This window comes from Chiloscyllium plagiosum, unplaced genomic scaffold, assembly GCF_037043375.1.
Source record: "Chiloscyllium plagiosum isolate Xiang-an unplaced genomic scaffold, Cpla_swu_hap1 HiC_scaffold_10, whole genome shotgun sequence".
NCBI lineage: Eukaryota > Metazoa > Chordata > Chondrichthyes > Orectolobiformes > Hemiscylliidae > Chiloscyllium > Chiloscyllium plagiosum.
In genome coordinates, this window is record NW_028270148.1 from 24,259,282 (window position 1) to 24,279,099 (window position 19,818).

A 19,818-nucleotide genomic window follows, 5' to 3' on the forward strand; every position below is an offset into this window, starting at 1 on the left:
CTGGGAATATATCAAAGATATAACAAAATTTTGAGTACTTTCTGCGACAGAAGGATCCCCAAACTAGTACACTGGATAATGAGAGAGGTTACTTGCTTTTATTCTCAGGTGACTCAGTGTAAAACCCAGACTGTACGTCTGAACTGAAAGGTTTATAATGCCTTTGGTTATATCATGTTAACTTGCCATTTTTCTTAAGCATAGACATTCTTTCGTATCCTTACTTCCTTTGTAATGATCTGGCTTTTTCTCCAGTCACTTGAATTGACTCTGTGATAATCTAGAGCAGGATATTCACACCTCAAAGCAGTGCGAAGATTTCTCAAAATAATTTTAACCTGAATTCTAAGTTAATATATCACGGTTTACATTTCCCCACCTGGGATCAGTCATTTCCATATCCATCTTGCAAATTTCCTTCATTATTTTAAGGATGGAATTTTTGTCCACACAGCACTCCTCAATGGTGTACTTAAATTTCAACATGCACTATTTGCGGTGACCTGGAAGAAGGACCAAAACCCACAACCATCTGATCTGGAAGCAAAGGTGCTATCAACAGAGCCAAGCTAACGTTCTGGTTAATGGAGACAGCCCTGACTGTTTTAATAGTTGCATTCTCTGATGCATTATTATCCTTTATCATTTATTCAGAGATCTGCTTTTATCTGACTTAGGGGATGTCTTCAATCACTCCTTCCTCCCTCATCTTCATGACAGACCAATACTGGATGGTATACCTCATTGCACTGTCAATATTGAATACTCTTCCATCATTATGCTAAAGATAGATAAAATGGAAGATATAGTTCGCTTCATTCTTCCATCAATGAGAGGTGATGCCTTCCCTAATCTATAATATACAGGATTACAAATTCATTGTATAAAACGCATAGAAGAAATGTTCACCTCGGCCTCATCTTCAGAACTGCAGTCCCTAAATCTCTAACATCTACATCAATCATCAGTATGACATGTGAACAGGATCTACTGCCAGGTAATGTGATGTAACTGACTGTTTTGTGCTGTTGGGCACATGTCAGCTTTTTACTTTGGTTCAGAATGTCACGACTTTCTCTTATAGATGCTTTAACCTTCAAAGTACTGTTTTTGGAAATTGTTTTGCTAACTGCAATACAGTTGTTTGATGGACATTAAAAAAATTTGATCCTTCCTAATATTTTCTCAGGGACAAGAACAAAAGTTGTTGAATTTCTTAACCCTTTGTTAGATACCATGTTTAAAATAACAAAGACATCATGCAGAGATCCTGTCCACTCATTCCGGTGAATAATGGGAAGTGCAATACAGTTTATATTCTTAAAAGGGTAGGATTAAATCATCTAAAAGACTTTCATCTTGTCATGATTTACTGAAAGCCTAATAACTCATGAATAAACGCAACATACTGAAGATGCTGTAAATATGAAACAAACAGTGAATACTGAAGAATCTTGAAAGATCTGGTAGCATCTGTGGAGAGAAACCAAGTTAATGTTACCAAAACATCATACCAAACTCGAAACTCTGTTTCTATCTCCATGGATGCTGTCGGACTTATTTTCTCCAGCATTCTGTTTGTTTCAAACAATTTATTGCCTGTGCAGTAATGTTTTTAAATCAGGCTGTCTCTTGGGTTTTCAGTTTAATATTTTCAGATCTACGTTCCACATTCTGAATAACTTTGCTAAATGAATGAACTTTTCTCAAATATTAGGAAATATGTTTGGTTTCATGATACCTATCATGCCTACCAAGCATTCTACAATGAAGCACTTTGAATTTCAGCCGTGGCTCAGAGAATTGTTCTCATACATTGTCATCAATGCGTTCATCTTCCTCTCCATATACTTGAAGACGTAATTTAGGTTGATGCACCAATGCAGTACCAAGGTGTTTTGTTTTTCAGATGAGAGATCTGATGTCAAACAAGGCCCTATCTACTCTCTCAGGTAGTTGTCAAGATTCCATGACACAATTTCAAATAACATTGGAGATCTCCCTATTACCTACACCCATATTTATCCCTCCATCTACACCATGCAAAACAAACGCATTGCTATTTATGAAAGCTTGCTGTCTGCAAAATGGCCAATAGGTTTTCTACTTTACACCAGGGATTACAATCCAAAAGTATTTTATCGGTTGTAAAATGTCCGGAACATTCTGAAGTCATGAAGAGTGCCAGAGACGCAGGTTCAATTCCCGCCTCAGGCGACTGTCTGTGTGGAGTTTGCACATTCTCCCAGTGTCTGCGTGGGTTTCCTCCGGGTGCTCCGGTTTCCTCCCACAGTCCAAAAATGTGCAGGTGAGGTGAATTGACCATGCTAACTTGCCCATAATGTTAGGTGAAGGGGTAAAATGTAGGGGGATGGGTTTGGGTGGGTTGCGCTTCGGCGGGTTAGTGTGGACCTGTTGGGCCAAAGGGCCTGTTTCCACACTGTAAGTAATCTAAAAAAAAGTATAAGTCTGTCTTTTGTAGTGTTTTAACTATTGCTAAAGAAAGCAGACATAGACTGCAACAATACGTAACCCAACATATGAACTGATCAGTGAATCAATCAACACGTAATTGAGTCTTTCTGAAAACTTGCAAAAAATAATCCACTGCTGTATACATCACTTGTCCCATCCCCTTAACCTAGGATGGCACCTGAGCTATTTGCAATGAATTAACAAGGTGTGATTATCCTAAAACATGTTACATATAGAAAACTATATAACATGGAGACATGTTTAAAACAAGTTTGTTCTCACTCAAACATTTATGTATCATTTCCATATGATGCATAATTTCATCAACTATACATATGGCATTAAAGGAAAGGATGATCTCAAAATAACAACCAAGCCTTGACGAGCAGCATCCTTTTAAGTAAGGTATTGCCCTTTGAGAAAAATGTCTCTCAAAAGAAAACTAGTGAAATAGCAAAAAGAAAATCTGTGCAACATCAGCAATTGCGCTATCGCATACAAGGGTGTTTTTAACATATAAGCAAATACATATCCGTCACAAGGAGCTCATTAAGCTCTGGTACAATCTGAAATCTGGAATGTCCTTCTAACGCACTCTTAATATGCTAAACATGCTTTTCAGCAAAAATATCAGCAGCTCTCAGGAAGCAACCCTAGCAAATTCCTTCCAAACAAGGATAAGCAACTAAACTGATCACGCTATGATAGTCATATACTATATAGGATGGAATATAAAATGCACTCCACTAACTCGCTTGACTTTTCACACAGGCTGAAATGTACTGAGCTGGGAATGTTCCATAAGGATTAATTCATGGGTTGCGGAAAACTAATCCTCAACAAAAATACTTGCTCAGTAACAAAGAGAGAATAAAAGAATAGTGAGCAGTGCTTTACTTAAGTGACAGATATCAGAATTGCTCTAGTTCAGAAACAGAAAATCCTTCCCATATGCCTAATACCCTAGAAGACAGGGTGAGATAAAAGTCCTTCAGCAAACCTGATCTTATTCCTCACAGAACAACAACTCTTAAGTCTTCCCACAGCAGCTTCTTGGGGCTGAGGAACAGAATTTGCACCACTAATACAAAGGATCATTAGCCCAAATAAACCATTCTGGTCCTGCCATGGAACTTGAACTCTCAACGCTCTGACAGAATCAAATGTGCTCCCAGTACAATCAGGGTCTCATCTGTATTGCTCCCACTATTAAACAACAAATTAGGCTGTTACAGATCAGGAAAGCTTCACTTTTTAGTCTGTTCAAGCCAAGTAAAGCTTTTTCCAAAGGGTCAGAATTCAATGTGTCCACAGAGTCTGCTTCTGAAAAGACGTCTGAGAGAAATGTCTTTTCAGTTCTCGGACATACAGATCATGGATGCCCAACCTGTAATGCAATTCATGATATTTGCCTGATGGGATGGGGAGGAATTTTAAACAATTTATTCCAGAATGAGAGGGGTTTATGGAGTAATATAGCAATTACGTAAACAGTACAAAACAGGATATTCAGATGGAGTGGTCTATATTGGTACTTTTGCTCCACACAAGCTTCCTCCCACTGCACTGTATCTAATCCAATCAACTCATCTTTCTGTTCCTTTCTCCCTCATGTACATACCTTACTTCCATGTAAACCCACTGAACTCAACTAGCCAGAAAAAGACATGACTCACTCTCACTAGTATCTTTACATTCAGATAAGGAAGGACACCACTTCGACTGGAACAACACATTCATTTTAGGACAGGCCAAACAGAGACACGCACGAGAATTCCTAGATGCATGACATTCCAACCGTAACTCAATCAACAAACACATTGACTTGGACCCCATTTATCATCCCCTGAGAAAAAAGAATCAGGAAATCACATCACCACAGGAAATGATGTCACCAACCCAAGGAAACCTAAACACATAAATAAAAACCGGGCCATACCACCAGTGCTTCACCAGAGGCTCACTGATGATGTTACATAATAAGGAGATGAAACATCTGAAAACAAACCTTCCAGCTCAACAAACAAACTCACATTCAGATTCTAATAACTCTTAATGCAAAGAGGTTTTTGCAGAATTCTTTACAGCATTCATTTCTTATTTTACACTTTTTGGCCCTGGCTTTGGACATCTCCACAAGTGGAACCATTCTCTCTGCATGTACTTATCCATTATGAAATTAAAGCTATTAGACGAGCTTTCTCTTCTCTCGCGGAAAATAAAGAACCTTTTGCTTGTCATGGCTATAAATTCAGTTATGAGAACATATTTGTCCTTATTTTTTGCAACTTTATATCCTTGTTGTAATATTTATAAAGGAACTGTTCACAATACCCAATACAAGTTTAACATAGAAAGGAATGCCAGTGCATTTTTGGAGCATTTTTATAGACTTGCTAACCTGCATTGCTACTTTTAATGTTTTGTGAATGCGTTCTGAGATCCCTTTGCACTTTCAACTCAATTAGACTTTTATTTTGTGGTCTCCTACTCCTCCTACCGATGTGATTTACCCTCATTCACACATGTATTGAAATTCATTTGCCATTAGTCCACCCATTCTGTATGTTTACATTCTGTATGTTTTTTATATTTTGTTGCTGACTTCCTTAGTATTATCTATTGAAGGGATGATGTCAACAGTTGGTTGTGACAAAAAATTCACAACATCTGGCTTGATCAACACAACCAAACAAAAAATTGTTTTAAAGAAGTGATACACCATCACCACATTATTTTGTACAGTTAAAGGTGCACAACTTGTACCTATTGTAAAATGAACAGTTTTGCTAATTTAAAAAAGATTAAGCTTTCATTACACTAAATGTATGAATATACAACAACGACAATTTGTACAGTTACTTCTGTGTCTTTATTGGGTTTTGTACAAGTAACTGAGAAAATCAATGAATCCCAGTTTAAAGGTAAAATGGCAGTTTTATGATTCCCTTCTTTACTCAAAGAATTCTCAGGTTTTGTCTCACTTTCCAATGTTGTGTCATGGCATATTTTAAGAAAACTAGATTTCTCAAAGTTGCATAGTTGCAATCACATCTGAATGTTTGAACACCTGATATTCAATGGAAATTTTGTATTTTAATTGAATGCGGTCTTCTACTGAAATGTACAGTCTATTAAAGCTTGCAAACTCCTGAATAAGGTAATTTATTTGTATTTGTAATGGTGCTGAGATAGTTGTATCATCGACAGTCACAGGTGAGGTGCCGGAAGACTGGAGGTTGGCTAATGTGGTGCCACTGTTTAGGAAAGGTGGTAAGGACAAGCCAGGGAACTATAGACCAGTGAGCCTGACGTCGGTGGTGGGCAAGATGTTGGAGGGAATCCTGAGGGACAGGATGTACATGTATTTGGAAAGGCAAGGACTGATAGGGATAGTCAACATGGTTTTGTGCGTGGGAAATCATGTCTCACAAACTTTGAAGAAGTACCAAAGAGGATTGATGAGGGCAGAGAGGTAGATGTGATCTATATGGACTTCAGTAAGGTTCCCCATGGGAGACTGGTTAGCAAGGTTACATAGACAATAGGCGCAGGAGTAAGCTATTCTGCCCTTCGAACCTGCACCACCATTCAATATGATCATGGCTGATCATCCTTAATCAGTATCCTGTTCCTGCCTTATCTCCATAACCCTTGATTCCACAATCCTTGAGAGCAATATCCAACTCTTTCTTAAATGAATCCAGAGTGGGCCTCCACTGCCCTCTGGGGCAGAGCATTCCACACAGCCACCACTCTCTGGGTGAAGAGGTTTCTCCTCATCTCTGTCCTAAATGGTCTACCCCATATTTTTAAGCTGTGTCCTCTGGTTCGGCACTCACCCATCAGCAGAAACATGTTTCCTGCCTCCAGAGTGTCCAATCCTTTAATAGTCTTATGTGTCTCAATCAGATCCCCTCTCAGTCTTCTAAACTCAAGGGTATACAAGCCCAGTTGCTCCAGTCTTTCAGTGTAAGGTAATCCCGCCATTTCAGGAATTGACCTCGTGAACCTACGCTGCACTCCCTCAACAGCCAGAATGTCTTTCCTCAAATTTGGAGACCAGAACTGCACACAGTACTCCAGGCGTGGTCTCACCAGGGCCCTGTACAGCTGCAGAAGAACCTCTTTGCTTCTATACTCAATCCCTCTTGTTATGAAGGCCAGCATGCTATTAGCCTTCTTCACTACCTGCTGTACCTGCATGCTTACCTTCATTGACTGGTGTACAAGAACACCCAGATCTCTCTGTACTGCCCCTTTACCTAAATTGATTCCATTTAGGTAGTAATCTGCCTTCCTGTTCTTGCCACCAAAGTGGATAACCATACATTTATCCACATTAAACTGCATCTGCCATGCATCTGACCACTCACCTAACTTGTCCAGGTCACCCTGTAATCTCCTAACATCCTCATCACATTTCACCCTGCCACCCAGCTTTGTATCATCAGCAAATTTGCTAATGTTATTACTAATACCATCTTCTATATCATTAACATATATTGTGAAAAGCTGCGGTCCCAGTACTGATCCCTGTGGTACCCCACTGGTCACTGCCTGCCATTCCGAAATGGAGCCATTTATCACTACTCTTTGTTTCCTATCAGCCAACCAACTTTCAATCCAAGTTAGTACTTTGCCCCCAATACCATGCGCCCTAATTTTGCTCACTAACCTCCTATGTGGGACTTTATCAAAAGCTTTCTGAAAGTCCAGGTACACTACATCTACTGGATCTCCCTCATACATCTTCAGAGTTACATCCTCATGGAATACAGGGAGAACTAGCCATGTGAATACAGAACTGGCTCAAGAGTAGAAGACAGAGGGTGGTGGTGGAGGGTTGTTTTTCAGACTGGAGTCTGGGACCAGTGGAGTGCCACAAGGATCGGTGTTGGGTCCACTACTTTTCGTCATTTATGTAAATGATTTGGATGTGAGCATAAGCGATATAGTTAGTAAGTTTGCTGATGACACCAAATTTGGAGGTGTACTGGACAGCGAAGGAGGTTACTTCAGATTACAACAGGATCTGGACCACATGGGCCAATGGGCTGAGAAGTGGCAGATGGGAGTTTAATTTAGATAAATGCAAAGTGCTGCATTTTGGGAAAGCAAATCTTAGCAGGACTTATACACTTAATGGTAAGGTCCTAGGGAGTATTGCTGAATAAAAAGAGCTTGGAATGGAGATTCATAGATCCTTGAAAGTGGAGTCGCAGGTAGATAGGATAGTGAAGGCGACGTTTTGATATGCTTTCCTTTATTGGTCAGTTGGGAGGTAATGTTGTGGCTGTACAGAACATTGGTTAGGCCACTTTTGGAATATTGTGTGCAATTCTGGTCTCCTTCCTGAGAGAAAGATATTGTGAAACTTGAAAAGATTCAGAAAAGATTTACAAGGATGTTGCCAGGGTTGGAGGACTTGAGCCAAAGGGAAAGGTTGAGTAGGCTGGGGCTGTTTTCCCTGGAGTGTCAGAGGCTGAGGGGTGATCTTACAGAGGTTTATAAAATCATGAGGGGCATGGATAGGAGAAATAGACAAGGTCACCCCTTGTCCAGAACTAGAGGGCATAGGTTTAGGGTGAGAGGGGAAAAATATAAAAAGGACCTAAGGGACAGTTTTTTCACGCAGAGAGTGGAACGTTTCTGGAATGAGCTGCCAGTGAAACTGGTGAAGGCTGGTACAATTGCAACATTTAAAGGGCATCTGGTGGGGTATATGAATAGGAAGGGTTTGGAGGGATATGGGCCAGGTGCTGGCAGGTGGGACTAGATTGGGTTGGGATATCTGGTCAGCATGGACAATTTGGACCAAAGGGTCTGTTTCTGTGCTGTACATCTCTATGACCAGACCAAACCCCCTCAAAATATTTTAAGGAGATAGCCTCAACCCTAACCTTTTCTTATTTTAAAGGCAAGCATAAAGTTTTGTGTTCCAGATGTAATTTGATTAGTCAAACTACTTGACTTTAAGCAAAACACATTTTATTTTTTACGCTACAGTTATAATACAGACAAAATAAAAGAACTGACTTATCTGTAACTGTATTGAAATGATTAACAAATTAATATATATTAACTATGACTAATCTGCTGTTCCAATATAGTAACATCCCATAAACACATCCTTGGCAAAGGCAAATTTAGTAAAACATATTGTCTTACGTGCAACTCTAGCAGCAGGAAAAGAACCCCAGCTTTTAGCTGTAACAGAGAGAGGAATAATAGCTTCCTCATACAGCTTCAAGACCCCAGCAACTGCTGAAAGCTAAAACTAACAATCTCGGTTTTATGGGAGCTTGACCCCACCCATTCAGGCTGCTTCTGTTGCTCCAACCTTTAAAAATAACCCAAAGCCTCACAAGCTGGTTACTTTATCGGCTTTGAGGAGACCATTCCACACCTCTGTCTCAACCTTCCTTGATAAAACAAACAGTACAAAATAACATCTGAAAATACACAGTATTGTCACATATTGAAATATTTATGAATAAAGTCAAGCATTTAAAAATTAGTTTTCTTTCCCCAACCCTTGCACTTGTTGTTTACAAATTGCTTTTGAAAGATTCTGGAGATGTTGTACCTTCATCGATACAGCCCTGGATGATGCTGAAGAGCTGAGGTGAACGCTCTGCCAATAACTGCTGCTGAATGTTTACACACCGCATTGTCCACCAGGGCAACATCTGTAAAAACAAAAGGAAGATTTTTTTTCTCCCTCCCTCCACAAAGGAAGCTATATTTAAATTATATCGAAATTGATGCTCATAGCCTCAGTTCTAACTACCGTCAGAAATTCCTCTGACTTCAAGATCCACACAGAGGTCATTGTGAAAATGCAGTTCTAGCTTCTTATGCATTCCCAATTTTTATCTCCCCACCATTCAGATCTAAATCCAAACACTGCAATTCTCTGTCCTCTATTCTCACCTTATTTGAGTCACAATTTAAAACATCCTTCTTTGACCTAATGTTTCTTTTTGCAGTTTAGCATGCAACTTCAAAATGTCTTGAGGGATTTTAAACACATTAAAGGTGATAAACAAATGCAAGGTATAGTTGTTACTGCTATTTGCACCTGCACACAGCTTGAATCACCTCTAAGTGCTGCTGAAACTCTGTTTTATTCCCTCATCACTTTAAGACTAGAGTTCTTCAATGCTCTTTCAAGCACCACCCAATGCTAACTGCACCTTCTTCTATCCAACGTTAAATCTTATTGCCCCACCTCCCTTGATCTTGTTAACCTTCAATGTCTCCTTATTCTCCAATATGCCAATTCAAGATTTCTGTCTTCAGTTATGTACTTTTAAAGGCTATCCTTACCAGTTTCAACTTCAAGTCCTTCATTACATTACATTACAGTGTGGAAACAGGCCCTTCGGCCCAACAAGGCCACACCGACCCGCAGAAGCGTAACCCACCCATACCCCTACAATTACCCCTTACCTAACACTATGGGCAATTTAGCATGGCCAATTCACCTGACCTGCACATTTTTGGACTGTGGGAGGAAACCGGAGCACCCGGAGGAAACCCACGCAGACACGGGGAGAACGTGCAAACTCCACACAGTCAGTTGCCTGAGGCGGGAACTGAAACCGGGTCTCTGGCGCTGTGAGGCAGCAGTGCTAACCACTGTGCCACCGTGCCGCCCACCATGTCATCATGCATCCTCTGCTCTTCCTATTCAGACTTCTGCAACTGCCCTCCATTAGGTTAGAGTTTTGAGCTGTTATGATCCCACACTGCAACACTCAACCTAAGCCACTTCAGCCACCTTCAACAGCGAATAACAAGCCTTTCAACCCAGCTTTGTCATATTCCTCTAATTTTTCTCAGCTTGCTGTCCTTCACACCATACCCACCCCCAAAACACATTTAATAACGTTAAAGCATCAGCATACAAAACTTGCTCCGAATCCCATGCAACTCTTTAGTTGGAAGTATCACCTTTGAGATGTTCAGTTATATAACAGAAAGGTGAATTGTTGTTCACGCATGCAAAATGTGAAATTGAGCCTGAGAATAGCAATGGATGCATTTCCTTCTACATTTGATGTTGGGGATTAATATTCCTCTTATTTAAGGTATATTGTATCTCCAACAGGAGATTCTAGGTTACATGTAACAGTCAGGTCTGGAGTACATGTGCCCAGTTACATTGCTTGAAGGAGGACTGCCAATGGCAGTGTGATATTTTTCAGTTTTCTCTTCTAATTTGTCTGTAGCTTTTCTGAATGAGATTGCTGAATTAAAATGTTTATTTCATGATTTACTTAATACCTCTTACGACAACAATCTGCATCGACTGTTCCCTTTTACATAACGAAACATCTCAAGGTGTTTTACAGGAACATAATCAAACCATGTAACCCAGAACCAAAAAGTGAGAGATCAGACATATGATCAAAACCTTTACTAAATATTTAGATTTTGAGGACTGCCTTTAAAAGGAAATGCAGAGGGAGCAGAGAGTTTATGGAGACAATTCCAGCGCTGAGGGCCTAGTTAGGACTGATGATTAAAATCACGATGGTTAAGATTTCAAAATTGGAGAAGGAACTCCATTATCTCGAAGACTCAAAGCAGTTATAAAAGCGGCGAGTGGTAAGATTATGTAGATTTGAACACAATGGTGAAAACTTCTTAAAATTACAAGGCTTGACTGACCTAGAGTGAATTTACATCAGCAAGTAAACAGGTGGATGAATAGAACCAAATTGAAATTGCTGAAATTCAGTTTAATTAGAGCTCCTACTGCAACAGTCACAGGAATCCTTTGTCCCATCATCCTGGATTAAATTTAAATCCATACTGCAGAGGAGAAATCTACTAATTTACTGTGACATGCCTTTTGTACTTTTCTAGGACGATATCATATACATTTTAATTTTGTTGAAAACATTAGAGGCACTTGCCTTCAGTCTTTTCAGTATAACATTTGGGAAGTCAAGACTATGGGGCAGATTTTTTTTAGATGAGAGGAGAGAGATTTAAAAAAGACATGAGGGGCTAATGTTTTACATCGAGGTGATTTGCATGTGCAACAAACTTCCTGAGGAAGTGGTGGATGTAGGTACAATTACGATGTTTAAAAGACATCTGCATAAGTACATGCTTAGGAAAGGTTTGGAGGGCTTTGGGTCAGGAGCAGGCAGGTGGGTCTAGTTCGATTTGGGATTATGCTTGGAATCAAAGGGTCTGTTTCCATGCTGCATGACTACAACTCTATGACTTTAAGTAGCAAGTTCCCTGTGCTTCATCCATGGGATAACTTGAATATTTATTTCTATGGGCAAGTGAGAATTATAGTTAAGTGTTAAATCTAACAGCATTTAAGAAAAATATACATTTTTTTCCCAATAATGTATTAACATATACATTCCTTGTTTTATGTTAATCCTTTTGTTTCAGATAAATCTTTTCAAGAAGTTTTATAACTCTAAACAAATTCCTTTGAAGGTCTAGGTGACAATGCTGGCAGAGGCAGTTTTGCACTGGGTGGCAGCATTCATGGAAATTTGAATTCACAGCTCGCTCAGCTCAAGGTGGAGCAAGCGCTCCCCCTTCTGGTCATGTAGAGTTTATTTTAGATAGGTGTGAGGTGCTGCATTTTGGAAAGACAAATCAGACAGGACTTATACAATTAATTGTAAGGTCCTGGGGAATGTTGTTGAACAAAGAGACTTTGGAGTGCAGGTGGATAGCTCCTTGAAAGTGGAGTCGCAGCTAGATAGAACAATGAAGGCGTTTGGTATGCTTTCCTTTACTGGTCAGTGCATTGAGTATAGGAATTTGACGATCATGCTGTGGCTGTAGAGGACATTGGTTAGGCCACTTTTAGAATATTGCAAGCAATTCTGATCTCTCTCCTATAGGAAGGATGTTGTGAAAGGGTTCAGAAAGGATTTACAAGGATGTTTGCCAGGGTTGGAGGGTTTGAGCTGTAGGGAAAGGTTGAATAGGCTAGGGCGGGTTTCCCTGGAGCGTCAGAGGCTGAGGGGTGACCATATAGAGGTTCACAAAATCACAAGGGGTATGGATAGGGTAAATAGGCAAGATCTTTTCCCAGGGGTAGGGCAGTGCAAAACTAGAGGGCATAAAGTTTAAAGTGACAGGGGACAGCTTTAAAAGGCACCCAAGGGGCAACTTTTTCACCCAGAGGGCGATGCCAGAGGAAGAGGCTGATATGATTATAACATTTAAAAGGCACTTGGATGGGTATATGAATAGAAAGGGTTTAAGAGGGATGTGGGACAAATGCTGGCAAATAGGACTAGGGATATCTGGTCGGCATAGATGAATTTGACTGAAGGGTCTGTTTCTGTGCTGTATAATTTCTATGACTCTATATACCATACAACACAAAAATATTCTTCAAGAAGGAACAATCCTTGCTGCATTGATCGAATCTTTCGAACACAATGTCCAGAGGACAATGACAGCTGAGAGTCATTTCACGGCAGTGATCAGAAATTAGATCAAGCATTTCACACAGCACTGAAAATCAAATTCATTTCTGCCTTCCCCTTGAAATCACTCCATCTTTTAAAACAAAAATTTAATGGGATGAGAACTTCATTGGTTAGGCCAGCATTTATTACTCATTCTCATTTTGCTGTGGGTCTGGAGTTACATGTAGATTAAACCAGGTAAAAAAGGACATTAGTGGACCTGAGGGGTCTTTACAACAATCACAAATGCCTTATCCACAAATGCCTGTTTGATTGGCAAAACAGCCACAAGCATCCACTCCCTCCACCATTGACACTCAGTAGCAGCAGTGTGTACTATCTACAAGATGCACTGCAGAAATTCAAAGATCCTCAGACAGCAGCTTCCAAACCCACAACCACTTTCATCTAGAAGGACAAGAGCAGCAGATAAAGGGGAACACCACCACCTGCGAGTTCCCCTCCAAGCCATTCACCATCCTGACTTGGAAATATATTGCCGTCCCTTCACTGTCGCTGGGTCAGAATCCTGAAGTTCCCTCCCTAATGACATAGTGGGTCTACCTGCAAGAGGTGGGCTGCAACCGTTCAAGAAGGCAGCTCATGACCACCTTCTCAATACGAACTAGAGACAGGCAATAAATGCTGGCCAGCCAGTGACGTCCACATCCCACAAAATGAATAAATAAAAATAAAAAGGGGGTCTACTCACACTGAAACACTTATTACTCAACCTTCTTTTCTGGCCTCTTATGAGCTGATGCTGCAAACAATTCCCTCTCCCCAGGTATTGGTTGTTTCTTAACACCACCATCAGCATCCTCTGCAAAGAACCCACCTTTCCTCTATTCTCTTGCAAATTCCCACTCCAACTCCAATCTCCCCTTCCTCTCCAAAGTCTTTGAATATTGTGCAACTTCCAACTTTGTGTTCACCTTTCTAACAGATCCATATTTGAATCTTTTGCAATCAGGGTTCCGTCCACGACAAGACAAAAATTATCCAAATCATAGTATGAGGGACACCTCCTGTAATTTAAAACCAGTGCACTAGCTCTTTGGAATTTCTCAACCTCGCTACATACTTGTCTCTTAGTTTTAGATCAGAACAAATCATTGGCAATCTTGGCATCCTATTCAACTCAGAGTTGAATTTCTGCCTGAGTACACTCTAGATCGCCCCTATCTCTGGAATACTTGAAGGATCTAACCTTACCTGGAAAAGATGAAGCTTCCTCCTGCAGTTCACCAGGATTGTCTTGGCCAACACCAAAAGGAAGGGGTTAGAGACAAGGCTATAAATTGATTCTCCATCCAAAACCAGACCGTTCAAAAGAGTAGCTCGCAAATTTTGAGGCTAGAATAAAACAAACATATACCAATCAAATTCCCTTTCACCCCTTACAAAAAAGTTCCATTAGTCGGGAGTCCTTGAGTAAATGTTTGCCCCAGTAACAATGTGTATAGCATTAAAAACGTGCTGAGAGAAAGGCATGTGAACAGCTTTCCAGCTTGACACTCAGTTAGTGGGCCATAAAGAATAAACGTATGCAAAATCAAAACCAGAGAATATTGCAAGTCTACATTCATGTCCAACAATCTTTACACATTCCCCTGAAATAATCAACTCCACCAACAAACACCATTCAGTTAATTTTAGATTACTCATGAAAGCAGTTCAGCCATTCACTCAAAATCAAAACTGGAACCGTAACTCCTCACTGGAATAATTTAAAGTCCTCAGTTGGATCATCTCAGCTTTGCAGTGCCACAAATCCAGTTATAAGCTTCAGCAACTATGGGTTAAGCAGGGGTAACTCAGGTGGGTACTGAATATGGACAGATCAACCCTCACTTTCACTATTGAATCCTGTTTTATAAAAGAGCCTGCCTATCTTTGCCCATTATTTTTTAAAAATTCTGAGTTGTGAGCATCACGTGTTGTCCATTCCTAATGGTCTTTGAAAAGGTGACAATGAACTGTCTTCTTGAACCACAGCAGTCCATGTGGTGTAGGTACACAACACTGCTAGAAACAGAGTTTCAGGATTTAGACATGGCAACTGCAAGGGAACTGTGATGCAGTACCAAGTCAGGTTAGTATGCAGTACTTATTACAGAATCCCCACAGGCTATTTGGCCCACTGAATGTGCATCCATCCTCTGAAGAACTAACCACCCTGACCCAGTCCCCCATACCATCCCCGTAACCTCACATTTCCCATGGCTAATCCACCTAATCTGCATATCTTTGGACTGTAGGAGAAAACTGGAGAACCAGATGGAAACCCACGTAAACAGAGGGAGAATGTGCAAACTCTACACAGACATTCACCCAAGGTTGGAATCAAACCTGGGACCCTGGCGCTGTGAGGCAGCAGGGCTAACCATTGAGCCACCATCCCCCGCCCCCGCTTGGAGAGGAACTTATCAACAGCGATGCTCCCATATATTTGCTGCCCTAATATGGTAGAAATAATGGTCTGTAAGGTGTAGGAGAAAGAACCTTGGTAAGCTACTGTAGTGCATCTTGTAAAGACACATTGCAACCACTGTGCACTGGGGTAGAGGAAATTAATATTCAAGCTAACGGATGGGGTACCAGTCAAGAGGTTTACTTTGCTGCTGAAACTGCAATATTTATTTTGACTGAATACTGTGTTTTTAGGACATGGAATCTGTTTGGAAATAGGAAACGTATTCCACTTTGTCTTTACAGATCAATGCCAAGGATTCCCAAATTAGGTGCTTTTGCAGGCAAAATTGAGAGGACAACTTGCTCAGCGTTTTGTCAAATCCCAGAAAACAAAACCTTCTCTCAAACAAAGCATAAAGGTGCAGCCTAATGATGCAGCAGGTTGGTATGCCAATACGATATATCTCAAGGTTGCATAATTTGACCTCAACATGGCAAACAGCCAGCACTTCAATGCAATCAAGAGGATTGTGTGTTTGGACAATTACGTTTTCAAAAGACACATGTTGCTGCCCATGTCACCACTGGATGTCCATTTCTTCCCTGACAGCTATTTCCTCAATAGCTTCCCATACATCTTGGCCAAGACGAGAGACTCTTCAGGCAAACTGCAAGTGGTAACCACACTCACTAATACCATGCAAACATGGTCCTCACTCCAGTTCTTAGCCTTAACAAAATATACACAAGCAATCGTTTCACACACCATTGGTAGAGTAAGATATTCAAAGCAGTACTGTTAATGTAAACAGCCAGACATCACCATGCCATATTCAATCACTCATTATAGTCCTGAACAAAGAACAAAGAGAATTACAGCAAAGGAACAGGCCCTTTGGCCCTCCAAGCCTGCGCCAATCTAGATCTTTTATCTAGACCTGTCACTTATGTTCTAAGGATCTATATACCTCTGGTCCCTGCCCATTCATGTATTTGTCTAGACAGATCTTAAATGACGCTATCGTTCCCACCTCAACTGGCAATGCATTCCAGGCACCCACCACCCTCTGCATAAAGAACATTCCACGCATATCTCCCTTAAACGTTTCCCCCCCCACCTTGAACTCATGACCCCGAGTAACTAAGTCCCCCACTCTGGGAAAAAGCTTCTTGCTATCCACCCTGTCTACATTTCTCATGATTTTGTAGACCTCAATCAGGTACCTCCTCAGCCTCAGTCTTTCCAATGAAAATAATCCTAATCGACTCAATCTCTCTTCATACCTTGCACACTCCATATCCAGGCAACATCTTGGTAAACCTCCTCCGCACCCTGTCCGAGGCATCCACATCCTTTTGGTAATGTGGTGACCCGGTTAAATCTGGATTAATAAAAGCAAAATTCTGTAGATGGTGGCAATCTAAATCCAAATTAAACTTGACTCATAAAACAAAAACCCAATGACTCAGTGGAGACCTGTCATGCTTGGTGTGGTTACTGGGCCGTCCAAGTCTGATATGCACTGGAACAACTCTGCTAGGGAGAAGTATAGGGGGCACTATGAATAGTTCCAGTGTCACCAAGTGGGGATTGAGGGATGGAAATAAATCTTACATGTTCTATGTCGAATCTGTTATCTATTGACCTCTGTTTAAAAAAAAACGACTCTATTAGGTTAGGACAGGAATAGGACAAATGCCTGCAGTCACATAGCTTACTAACTGTGCGACATTTCCAAAACTTTTGGTGAGAAACTGAGGAAATACAATCAGATGGAACAGTCATAGGACTGTATAAAATTTATGTTCAAAATAAGCTTTTTGGCACTTTGGTTTGCAAAGTTTAGGTTTGCTGTATTCTGACACAATCTAGGCAGTGAACTCTTTCACAGAATTATCGAGTCCCTGGAGTGTGGAAACAGGCTATTCAGCTCATCGGGTCCACACTTATCCTCCGAATAGTACTGAGCTCACCCAGACCTGACTACAATGTCATTTTTCATGATTTGTTCTGTGTTGAGCCATTTTTTTTTGAGAACAGTAGGGAAGAGAAAAAACAGACAGCATATTTTTACGAACTTAAATATTGCTACAGAAATGTGTGTTATCTTAATTTATTATTCAATGCTTCATTTATCCTGAGAAGGTTATAATAAAGACCCCGGAGAACTCTTTAGTCTTTCATTATTCTGCAATTTTGAGTTCAGTGCTGAAACTATATGATGATGGTTTCAGCATCCAATACTTAGTGATAGATTGTGATAGCAACTAAGGATTCCAAGCTTGTAATCTATTATCATCTTTTAACAAAACACATAATATCGGACATCTCTAAAGACACAGGAACAGGAGAGTGCACACAAATTATTGTAGTTCATTGTAAATAAACAGCAAATATTCATAAGTCACTGGCATTCTGGATATAATTATACAGTTGTTTTTTTAAGAAACTACTTATTACAAAACACGGAAGTGCTAACCGGCTGTGTCTAGGAGCAAAAGCTTGGAACAGAAATCACAGGGAAGTGAGTGATTCTGACAATACAAATCATTTGTCACAATTCGCTGAAGTAGTGCATTGGAAATCAAGCCTCACTATTCCCATGGTCTTCGCAGATTTGAAAATCATCGAAAGTTTAAATAAGCCATTGAATTGTTCAATGTTTCCTGTCTAACGCAGGTTAAAAGAATGTGCACATCAGGCAAAATGACTATTTACTGCAATCAAACTGTTTTTAACGAGTGGCAAGAAAGAAATGTGAATTGCTTACTAGTAACTCTGTAACTTAAATTCTAGCCTTTTGAACACGAACACACACACACACACACAACACAAAGAGACAAGACACAAATATTGTGGATGGGGAAGGAAAATTAGCGGGAGAAACAAAGTTTGGGAAGATGCTCTTGCATGACCTAGAATGGCAGGGTAGGTTCAATGGGCTGAACGGCCAACGCTTTTTCCTACATTCCCAAATTTGCTGTTTCCATCAACTTCCATTCTCCCAATTTGAAAACAAAATACATATTTCAAAAAAGTGTTACAGTCACTTTATATGCATTATATTTTATAGACTTGAATTTGAAGGTAATATGTAGATTTTAAAAAAAAAGTCATTTTTTAGAAGTCTACTTTTTTAAAAAAACATGGTATTTCTTGACAACCACATGTCTTGTGATTACTGCTTGGTTACTGCAGACTCTTTGCCTGGGATTATGACTGGCAGGTTACAATTTTAGCCTCAGAAATTGTTTGCATTTTTCTGTTGATAGCCAGCCTGGGCAAGGGAAAGAGCTTCCAAACACAGCTCTCCTGTTTCAGAAAATCCTCTTGATCTGCATCCAGTTTGATATCTGGAACCCTGTTCCAGTCTGAGTCCTGACTATCCACCTGAAAGGCATCCAGAAGAATCCTTGATATTGCACTAGCAAAGAACCCAGAGCTCATGTTCTGCTTATGTTTGATTACCTCTATCTAACATGTTAGAATGTCAGGCAGATATCACTTGAACATTCCACATCTTATCCATTTTTACCTTCAAAACTAAGATTTATTGGCTAAAAGTAATTTTCTCCCCCAAAGTGAATCTTTGCAGAGAGAATTTATTCTCCGTTACTGGATATTTGGATTTTTCAGAGGGGTAACCATTTATATTTTCATATTACAAATTCAATACACCAACCAAATTTATTCATCACTGAATAAATTTTGTTTATAATAAGTAAATGATGTTGTGATTATTAAAGAAACCAGATTGATGGAACTTTTTATTTTATGGCTGGAAGCTTACAAGAGGCCATGTCAGGAACCAGGTAATACAATTAAATTTATGTTGTGACCTGCGAAAGTAATGGGATTCCAGAAAGACAGTGTACTCCTCCCATCTCGGTCATGACAAACGTAATGTGGAATAATTACTAAAGAAGCACTTTTATTCAAAGACTGAAACATGTTTGGAACAATTTATCAGGCTAGGAAAAGAACAATTTTACCCAGAATATAATTAAATACATTGAGAGGAGTGTTAGTGTAAGGGAAGAGGCTTCAAAAGCAACTTCTCATTCTTGACTTCATTAATATACTGAAGTATTTTGACCCTCCCACTCCCACACATAAAGAAGGGCAGATGGAGGAAAATGATGAAGCATCCTCTAGTCTTAACTCTGACAGGTTCTCAAATTTCAGACTGGGGTCTGAGCACCAATCACCAGAGCTGCCCTTTCAGCTAAAGAGACTAAACAAAAAGGGGCAGGGAAAACTGTTTAGACTAGAGAGAAAAAAAAAGCTCTCCATTTGGAAAATTTGGCCATCACTCTTCAGAAAATGATACCTGAAATTTAACTGAGGAATTTAAAGGGAATTAAGTACAAATTGGATGTGGGTGAGAGGTTTGTGTCTGAGATAGAGAAGACTTTCAACATACTAAAAACAGTGGGTTAAGGAGGATCTGAATCTTCAAAGAGG

The 19,818-nt window shown here is 40.0% G+C and overlaps 1 protein-coding gene across 1 annotated transcript in view; it reads right to left on the minus strand.

Moving 5' to 3' along the window:
- The window catches only part of ttc27 (tetratricopeptide repeat domain 27), a 210,387-nt gene that overhangs the window by 163,842 nt on the left and 26,727 nt on the right, over positions 1 to 19,818 (minus strand). The window contains exons 4-5 of the mRNA XM_043695515.2: positions 14,154 to 14,294; positions 9,065 to 9,167 (exon numbers count right to left, since the gene is read on the minus strand). Coding sequence (XP_043551450.1) covers positions 9,065 to 9,167; positions 14,154 to 14,294 — 244 coding nt within the window. The remainder of the gene's footprint in view (positions 1 to 9,064; positions 9,168 to 14,153; positions 14,295 to 19,818) is intronic.